This window comes from Camelina sativa, chromosome 12, assembly GCF_000633955.1.
Source record: "Camelina sativa cultivar DH55 chromosome 12, Cs, whole genome shotgun sequence".
Classification (NCBI taxonomy): Eukaryota; Viridiplantae; Streptophyta; class Magnoliopsida; order Brassicales; family Brassicaceae; genus Camelina; species Camelina sativa.
The window spans coordinates 3,862,049-3,872,222 of record NC_025696.1 but is presented as its reverse complement, the minus strand read 5'-3'; the positions used below and the strand labels follow the sequence as shown (position 1 = coordinate 3,872,222).

The window sequence follows — 10,174 nt, the reverse complement described above, 5'->3', positions numbered from 1 at the left end:
CAGAATAGTCAAATATAAAATACACCCATATAAATCAATCATATATATTCATATTTACGCGTTGACAAAATAGAAATTTTTACTTACACGTTTATTTAATTTTGATAGTGCTCTAGTATTGACACTCACACATAAAATGATTTCGATGACACTCACACTTACCAATTTTAAGAGAACGTATATTGTACGTGTTAATTAGCTGAACGTTTTGAGGATGCCTCTCGTCAGACTGATTTGAATGTCTCTATCGTCCCTGAAATCTGTAGGCATACGAGAAATAGTTGAATAGTTCATATATCAATTAATCATAGGACAGAAAGATCAATCGTAGAGATTCTAACACTACAATTTAAGCAAACAACTATGCCACCACTAATTCCAAAACGAACATGACCAAAAATATTGTATCATATATTATTAAAGTAGTATATATCCTACAAACCCCATCAGTAATTAATATATAATATCAACTTGAATAAGCATCTATCCATTATTTGTAATAAGAGCCCTTTAGCGAGACCCTATAAATACATCATATGTGTTGCACCAAACATTCAGTACTAAAAATTCATTTCCTTTCTTGAATTCATATTGTGCCCTCTTTTCAGTACACTGAAATTCCCTACAAATATTTATTTAATAAAATCTCTGCCAAGATGGCTTCTTTGTTCACAACCAAAGCAATGATGAGTCATCATCATGTTTTGTCGTCAACTAGACTCACTACTCTTTATTCCGACAATTCCATCAACGATCAACAAATAAAAACAAAATCCCAAGCCTCTCACCGGTTATTTGCTCGGAGGATCTCCGGTGCAGCCAGAGCCGTAATCAATTCACCGATGCCGCCTCCGGTACCGGAGATAGAGAAGTTGGAAGGCGAGAGACGATGTCATGTTGCGTGGACAAGTGTACAACAAGAGAAGTGGGAGGGTGAGCTTACTCTCCAAGGAAAGATACCCACTTGGCTGGTTTGTCTTTTTACCATTTTTCTATATTTTGCTGGGAGTATATTTTTAGATATATTTGTGGAGATTCATACAAATACGTATCGTGCACACAAAACACACTCACTGGCACATGCATGTGTATATACAATACCGGACAAAACAACTTTTATACAAATATCGATGCTTGCGTCTATATTTTTCTATTTTGTATTCAAACTTTTTTCTATACATGATTTCATTACTAGCTAGAAGTCTAAGACATCAGTACGCCATGTTCTGTTTATAGAAGAAAGATTCGGATTTAAATAAAAAAAGATTAGCTAATTTCTACTTATAATTAGTTTAGTCTAGGTTATGCTCTATACATAAATTAAAAACATGAGAGGTAAAAAACGAGACAGTAAAATTAATGAGTTAAAGATGACATGCAGAATGGTACGTACCTAAGGAACGGTCCCGGTCTATGGAACATTGGCGACCACGATTTCCGTCACCTCTTCGACGGCTACTCCACACTCGTCAAGCTCCAATTCGACGGCGGTCGTGTATTCGCCGGACACCGTCTACTTGAATCCGACGCCTACAAAGCCGCCAAGAAACACAATCGGCTTTGTTACCGTGAGTTCTCCGAGACTCCTAAACCGGCTATCAGAAACAGCTTCAAGAACCCTTTCTCCGGGATCGGAGAAATCTTGAGGCTTTTCTCCGGTGAGTCTTTAACGGATAACGCCAACACCGGGGTGATCCGACTCGGTGACGGGCGGGTCATGTGTCTCACTGAGACTCAAAAAGGATCGATTCTGGTCGACCATGAGACGCTAGAAACGATCGGTAAATTCGAATACGACGACGGATTGTCCGATCATATGATCCAGTCAGCGCATCCGATCGTGACGGAGACGGAGATGTGGACGTTGATACCGGATTTGGTTAAACCGGGTTATCGGGTCGTGAGGATGGAGGCCGGTTCGAATAGAAGAGAGGTTGTGGGGCGGGTCAAGTGTCGGAGCGGGTCGTGGGGACCCGGGTGGGTTCATTCGTTTGCGGTGACGGAAAATTATGTTGTGGTACCGGAAATGCCCCTGAGGTACTCGGTGAAGAATCTACTTAGAGCTGAGCCGACGCCACTTTACAAGTTCGAGTGGTGTCCCCAAGACGGAGCTTTCCTTCATGTCATGTCCAAACTCACCGGAGAAGTCGTAAGAGTCGATAATGTAATTCATTTATTTTAAGGGATTTTATTGGTTATATAGTCTTTATAGATAGTAGATTAGATCATATATTATGGAAAATTTGCATTTTTATATATATATGCATTACGTAAAACATAAACGTTTATATATATATATGGTTAAGGTGGCGAGTGTGGAGGTTCCAGCGTACGTTACGTTTCACTTCATAAACGCGTACGAAGATGAAGATGAGAATGGTGCTACCGTCATCATTGCAGATTGTTGCGAACATAACGCAGATACTCGGATACTCGATATGCTCCGTCTCCATACCTTACGTTCCTCCCATGGTCAGGACGTTTTACCCGATGCTAGGTAATATTATATTATTTAAGGGTTTATAATTACCTAACCTACATAATATTTTCAATCTTGATTACATATAATGTAAATCTTATGCTAGGATCGGGAGATTTAGGATACCGTTGGACGGGAGCAAATACGGGAGACTAGAGACCGCCGTGGAGGCAGAGAAGCATGGGAGAGCAATGGATATGTGCAGCATTAATCCTTTGCATTTGGGTCAAAAATACCGTTACGTTTATGCATGCGGTGCTCAACGACCTTGTAATTTCCCCAATGCTCTCTCTAAGGTAAGTTGTACACACAAAGTTTATTTATCCTATGGTTACGTACATACCAAAAATTTGTGAATCCTAACTTGAAAAGGTCCTTTACCTTGAATGAATACTTATTAATTGTATATAGTAAAAAGTTAATGTTGTTATAATTAATTGTACGAGACAGGTTGATATTGTGGAGAAAAAAGTGAAGAACTGGCATGAACACGGAATGATACCATCTGAACCATTCTTTGTGCCTCGACCCGGTGCAATTCATGAGGATGATGGTTAGTTTAAAACACAGATTTATTAGGCTTTCTTCCATATGAGTTTTAATATTTTTGTTTCGGTTTGTGAAGGAGTGGTGATATCGTTAGTAAGTGAAGGAAATGGAGGAAGTTTTGCAATCTTGCTCGATGGAAGCTCCTTTGAAGAAATAGCAAGAGCCACGTTTCCTTATGGTCTACCTTATGGTTTACATGGTTGTTGGATCCCCAAACATTGACTACAATCTCAACAACGATACCTTCATTATACAAAACACAACATATGTAATATTTATTCATACACATCTGTATAATTAATACATGTTGCAGGTTTTGTAAATTGTTGCCACTTGTATATGTTTTTGTTTCATATAGTTAATCATATTATCTGTAATGTACAAACCCAAAATAAAAGTAACGGATTGGTGGATACAGTTATCAAAATTGCAATAGATTGACCATTCTTGCTATAATTAAATTACATCATCTAACAATACATTAATATACACCCAACTGAGAAACGCTATATGACAATTTACTCTATTTTCTTTTTCTCCCCTTAGCTGAAATCATGTTACAACAATATGAAAAGAAGAAATTAGAAAAGCTCTGTTACAATGGTGCAGGTGTAGAGACAGAACTATCCCCACCCAACGAATCGGGTACTATCACCTGCACAGGCTTAGGAGCAGTGTCGGGTACTATCACCTGCACAGGCTTAGGAGCAGCGTCGAGTTCATTGCTTCCACCTATCCATTAGAAAATATGACTTCAGTTTCATGGGGTTGGTTTAAGATCTTTGGGGTAAGAGACAAAGTAAAAGCACTCTCTCTCTCTCTGGCAATCAACCGCAGGATACAAACATATAATTTAAATCAATTTCAGCTATCTAAACGAGTCCCCATGCTTAGAGCGATCTAAGGAGTGTTCATCATGCAGGAACATGGCCCTGTCTCTTGAGAGCATTATACAGTGGAAGTCCAGTGAATCACAAGAATTTTTCTATCAAGGTTTTCGTGATTCAAATTGGATTTACATTTCAAAACATGTCGAGTAACTAACCTGATTGAACCGAAGGAACCACTGATGAAGTTGAGGCTCCTCTCTTCATTTTTGGCTGCGATATCACAAACAGTTTCTAAATAAATGACTCTTACCAAACTTCAATATCTAGCAAAAAGTCTAAAAAAAACAAGTATGCAAATGAATATGACTGTTGTAGTCTAGAAACCGTAACCTAGGTGAGTAGGTTTTGCAAGTTAAAAGACTAAAGACTTTTATATCAAAAAAAAAGAAGACTAAAGACTAAAATAATGAGCAGACTGGATACCTTGGTATTTTCTTCCATATATTTCACGACCTGAGAGATGCTACCGCAATGTCCATGAAAAAGCGTGTAAGCCCACAAAAGAAGCTTCCTTGGGATGCTTACATCAATGACTTCAACTCCTTCACTGCCTGGAAGAAGTTCTCCAGCTGTTGATAGTTGAGGCAGTGCGAAATAGAGGTTGATATCAGAAGGGAGTGTCACTGAAGCAGTTTCTCGGAAGAAATTGTAGCAACTTTTAAGTAGGGAGTTAGCGATCTCCAGATTCTCCTCCACAACTTTATTGGTAATCAGTACATTCTTGATCTTGTACAGAACAGGGCGCCATTTTGCCTCAAGCATTTGGGATTCTGAGGGATCCTCGAATGAAGAACTCCAGAATTCTGACTGAAGATCAACACAAAGCACCCGTTTGTTTTTCAGTATACCAAATGGTGGAGTTATTGCTTGACATTCCGCTGAGGATACTTGCTGCAAGGGGGTAATCAATGCCAAGCTTATTATCAGAGCTCGGCACCAAGCAAGAGAAGCATGTCTTCCAACTTTAGCCGAAAAACTATTAGACAACTTTGGATTCTTGAAACGCTTTCGAATCTTTTCATTTATGGTTTCCAAGGTCTCAACCTTGTTGTCTAGTTCAAGAGATACGATGTATTGATGTAAATATCTGCAAAAGGGAAAATCAATATCAGATCGCAAAAATCCAATGCCCAAGCAGGGATATATATATATGCCTCATGCAAAATTGATTACCTGTATAAGCTGTTTTCTGAGGTTTCTGGACCTCTTGTTTCAGGAAAATTGCATATGTCTGGCCATATGCTTCCTTGTTCAATAAAGAGGGAAAATATTTTCTCTAAGTTACTATCAGGGTTGATTTTTGCTTCTGCAGACTCAACCCTACTCATCGAGGAAACCAGTGCATTTACATATCTTCCTATTGCAACTGGTACAAGGTCTTCAATGCATAGAGAGAACTGCATTCAAAATTTGTAGAGCATTTAGCAAACAATATTAAGCTTATGATAACCTGATGATGATCAAATTTCATGTCATGTGTTAAAAAGGGGTACTAAAGGTACTACTAGCAAAGTCTTTTATAAAATTGATCACGTCCTTACCCTCTTATCTGACCGAAGAGAATTAAATGCTCGTTCTAGTGTGTTGACATCTCCAGTTTCCTCCAATAGTCTCAAATAGAACAGTAAGTATTTACGGATGCAAGTAATGAATTTCCGTGAGCTTTCTGGCAGATTAACTTCAAGAGCCTTCTTGTTACCAGCCAAACCTGGAGTTTTCCGCCTAAATAGAAACAGAGAAAGTTATACATGAGATTCCCATAATCATAAACAGTTAGACATCCATTTTATCATATTGTTTCTCAGAAGCTGATTTTAATCATCAGTGTTACACAGCCTCTTATAGAGCAAAGATTAAGTCAAAATTTTAAGGGCAAGGTAAGAATGTATCTGCACCTTCCCTTTTTAACCATGCCATCAATCTCCCACATATTGATCGTAAAACTTGACCTGGATGATTTGAAACAAAAAGAGAGTTCTTCTTTTGCTCTTTGCAGATCACTGCTCCCACCCCTTCTATACAGCCCTTGGGCAAGCATGTATCTCGCCTTATGAAAGTGTTTAAGATCTCCTTCTACACATATTCCCAGTGCAGAAAGGCTGTCGTTGTAAAGCATATGCCATACCCCTTCCATCTGAATTGATCCTTCTCCAGTTTTAGCATAACTTGCTTCCAAGTTTCCATCTCGACCTTCTTCTAGTGTACGGGAGGATCCAAAAGTCGCTGTACCAATGATTGTCATAGCAGTATCCTTTATAGATTCATCAAAGCAGTACAAGGCGAGGACCTGAAAGGTTGACAGGAAATTATTAAGGACCTCAAAAGAAAAAAAGTGAACTAATAGTGGACTTCTTAAACTGAGACTGAATTAACACATAACTTTTCTGTGGAAACCGCGATGCTGTAGTTACAAGTTGAAAATATAGAGCGTCAATTACAAACCTTTAAGGCTTCTAAGTTCTGTTTCCCACACGCATTTAGCAGCTTCAGACGAGAAGCATGCATTCTATACACAGGATCAACGGCTGACGGATTCAATTTCATGGCTTGCTCATAATAGGATAAAGCAATTTCATACGACTGCCCAAGCTTCTCACTGAGTTTTCCCATGTAGAATGCATGAGACCAGTCTTGTCTGTACAGGATGGGTTAATAAAAAAAATTCTCAGCCTCTTAAGCAATCGACCAAAGTGAACACAGTTTTAATGACAAGTAAACTATACCGATGTGCAAAAGCTTTGTTGAAATGCTTCATTGAGTTCTCACAAAATCTAGTCCACGTCGCATCCTTGGAGGGTAGCACAGACCGCTGATCATAACACGGCACAACACTCTGAAGGTTGTCATAGTATACCAGCGCCAAAAGCTCATGTATCTCGGACTACAATAGAGGATCAATACATAAACATCATCAACAGGTAGTTCTAATATACTACATGAATAAAACTGACAACTCTCCAAAAACCCAATTCTCCATGAAAATACAAGATGTACTTGGTTATTCCTGCACGTTTTACTCAATGTTGTATCCTCAAAATTATATCATCAAGCTTATAACTTATTCTCTCTATAGAAAGTAAGATTTCTTTTGGTTTAACGAAAATTCACATTTTACTAAAACTTACTAAAAGCTTCCACCAGAAATCTGGTAGGTAGTTCAAGACTTCAAGTTAGCAATAATAACATTATAAATATGAGTAAAAATATTTAGGGAAAAGAATAGGTAGGCTCCGATAGGTTCAAAAGCGTCTCTAGCTTGTGTATGGCTAAAAGCTTGCTCATAACCTCTTTCAACCTAATCTTTACATCTATGGTCAACTAGTTCTAATCACAGCTGAAAAATGGAGAATACTACATCACATTATCATTCTCTCCTATTAGAAATATCATCAAACTAATCGTCAATTAAGTGTTTTCCCTTTCAGTTATATTTAATGTTGATTTTCAAGTCGATATCATATTCCCTTAAGTGGCACTACCTATAAGCATGGTAATTGGGGACATACGAGACAGCAACATCTATTTTCAGTTGTAACAGCTACCTTCTAAGGTTTGAATTAAAAAATCGGTTTGACCAAAAAAAACTAAACAGCAACATCTATTTTCTGTCATCTGGTTAGTAATAAAGCATGGATGAAGGTGGCAAATATAACCTGTTGATCTGGTGACCTTGCCAATGCCAAACTCATAAGCAGGCAACGTCTGCTTCTTCTTCTGCTTTTCTCAACTCTTTGTGAAAGAGCGGAATTCTTCCGCCATCCAACAACGTTTATGTGCTTGCTCCCATCATTTAGCAACAAATCTACTTCCTGATTTAAGTGAAACCAAATGGGATACGCAATTAATTATCAAAACATGAATAAAGACCCATTACCCATAGACACAAAGCCACCCTCTGTAAATCCTTTTCACTACTCCTTAGCTATTTAAAGGTATAAATTCGAAATATTCTAGAAGTTGACATATAATGACAGTAACAACAAGAATGACTGAAAGAACTTGCCTCGTCGTATATATTGCCAAGTTTTTCCCAACTCTCAAAGCGCAGAGGATTGTAAAGCAGATCATATTTGAATAGATTTGCATTTTGCTGTACAAACTCTTCTCCTTCCTTCGTGAGAACAAAGCCGGGCCACTTATCACTAGCACTAACTTCCTCAGACTGAGCTAGGAAATAATACAAGTTGCGGTAGACGTCCAAATATGGGTCGGAACTGCAAGCAAGTTAATACAACATTCTTACGTATTCCAACATTACATATATATCTAAAAATCAAATAATTGTTTTTGGGCAGTGGCAGAAATTCTCTTTCGTGGTTCATCATTTTCCAACGAGAACAAGAACAAAATTCTAGGAAACTTATTCTTATTCATCATTGTCTGCTTGTCACAAAAATCAGACATGTGAAATTCATAGAGATATTTAGGGTAGAGAATATACATAAACATTCAGATCATCCTGCATGGTTACCTCTGTTCAACAGTATTATTATTGATTATGCAAAAAATCAGCTAAAACGATTTCAGACTATGGATGTGATTTTTGGCAAGAGGAATTCATAACAAAAATATGCTTGGTTATACCTGTGAAGCAGTGATACCTTGTACTCACTGAGAGTTCTGCTGGGAATTATACATTTAATTATGGTTTCGAGGAATCCTTCAGAACCAGCCTCGTCTGAGAGTTTGTCTTCACATAAATCAGGGTCATCTAAAAATTTATCTATCACATTGCCAACTAGGAGATCATCTGGTGGTCGTGAAAAATGCTTTTTTATTGCTCTCAAGACTCTTCGGAGTTTAATTAGACCAGTTCTCTGAAACAGGAAGGACAGTTATAAGATTACCAGAGTCTATCTTAAAAACACAGTACGTGTATTGAATACTGCTAGCAACACATTCTGTATTATCATGTGGATGCATTCTTATAACTTATTTGTCAAAAACTAAATATTTTGCAAGTATAAGCTGCATGAGTTACTATTGGTACAACTCATGTACTGAACACAACTTGCAACACCTTATAATTTGTGTGTGCCATGCATGCTTAAATCTATATACATTATTTGGTAAACACCAGTTGACATGTGAGCCTAGCTACAGAAAGTAAATAGATGTTTTGGTAGATTGCAATATGATTTCATCTACTCACAGAAAAAATTAGCACCAAGTACAAGAAAATAAACTTTGGCACGCACTTATCACACACATGAAAATGCACCTACAAAAGTTAAGGAAAGATCACTCACAGATGAAGCCTTGGCATAGGGTAGTATGTACTGGAAGACATCAACACATTGTTCCTTTGTCTGATAGTCTCCCCGGCTAGTGTTTTTGTGCACAGCAAGCTCATCTTCGTAGGAACCATCAACTCTAAGATTCAGACCATACAGGCAAAAAAAACATTGATCTAAAGCGTTGTTGATCGACAACTCAAGTTCATCTTTTTCTTCTTCAGCAACTTCTTCAGTGTGTTCCGGAATCGGTTTGCTTTCTTCTTCTGACTGTTCTTTTTCCCTTTTATCAACTTGTCCTTCACAACCATCATTCTTGGAATCTGTTTTATTGTTTCCGTTTTTCTCAACATGCACCTCTGCGAGAAATGATTTTATTTCATTTCTGCAGAATTTGTCAGGCAATGCCATATCAAGACCATCTGGGGAGTTAATACTGGATTTGACTTTCATGTCCACAGCCAATAAATGCTTAATCGCAAATCTAAGAAAAGCTCCTTCCTCCCCCGCACAATTTATACCAGCACAGCAAAGCCCATATTCAGCAAGCAAATTATGGAGACCTATGATCAACTCAACCTAAAAAGAAAATTGAGAGAGTCCATTGTTACAAAGCAGCAGACCAAAGTAGCTTTTATCATCATGGCTGATAATTGTAAGATAACATTATTAATTTGTCCACCAAACAGACACGCCTAAGTATGTCAAACTGAGAGCCCCAAATTCATCACATATCACCAAAAAATCGAAAGAAAACAAAAAACGGTAGTAAACCATGTCTTACTTGATGTTTAGTAGATATGGTAGAATCAAGGTGTTGAAGTTTACAGAATCCAATAGCTGCATCGAGAAAGCAAGACTTCTTCTCTTCTTCAATCCCATCAGCATTTTGAGAATCTGAATATCTCTTAGAAAGAAAATGCCTCACGATATATGACATGACTGTCAAAAGCAAAGCTTGTATACCAGCTACACAATCTCTTGGGGCAACCATGCCATTCTGCACATAAAACAACACATCA

At 37.9% G+C, this 10,174-nt stretch overlaps 3 protein-coding genes across 4 annotated transcripts in view; 1 reads left to right on the top strand and 2 right to left on the bottom strand.

Annotated features, from left to right (window-relative positions):
* LOC104729987 (carotenoid cleavage dioxygenase 8, chloroplastic-like) lies at positions 558–3,445 on the top strand. Of its 2 annotated transcripts, none has more exons than XM_010449040.1 (6): positions 558–971; positions 1,382–2,149; positions 2,307–2,497; positions 2,586–2,775; positions 2,930–3,032; positions 3,105–3,445. In XM_010449040.1, exons 1-6 carry the CDS (start codon positions 657–659, stop codon positions 3,248–3,250), a joined length of 1,713 nt encoding a protein of 570 aa, XP_010447342.1. In that variant the 5' UTR covers positions 558–656; the 3' UTR covers positions 3,251–3,445. The 2 variants fall into 2 exon arrangements, with proteins under 2 accessions (XP_010447342.1, XP_010447340.1); XM_010449038.1 differs by having other exon boundaries at positions 1,382–2,164.
* Positions 3,456–10,146, bottom strand: LOC104729985. The gene is made up of 13 exons (XM_010449036.1): positions 9,937–10,146; positions 9,168–9,731; positions 8,503–8,735; positions 7,922–8,132; positions 7,572–7,727; positions 6,642–6,799; positions 6,361–6,553; positions 5,814–6,205; positions 5,460–5,640; positions 5,092–5,315; positions 4,342–5,005; positions 4,074–4,128; positions 3,456–3,760 (listed from the first exon to the last, which is right to left on the bottom strand). The coding sequence occupies exons 1-13, from the start codon at positions 10,144–10,146 to the stop codon at positions 3,624–3,626; spliced, it is 3,378 nt and encodes a 1,125-aa protein (XP_010447338.1). The 3' UTR covers positions 3,456–3,623.
* The window catches only part of LOC104729986 (calcineurin-binding protein cabin-1-like), an 11,344-nt gene continuing 9,107 nt past the window's right edge, over positions 7,938–10,174 (bottom strand). Inside the window, exon 11 of the mRNA XM_010449037.2 lies at positions 7,938–7,981. The gene's annotated coding sequence lies outside the window, so the exon portion shown is untranslated. The remainder of the gene's footprint in view (positions 7,982–10,174) is intronic.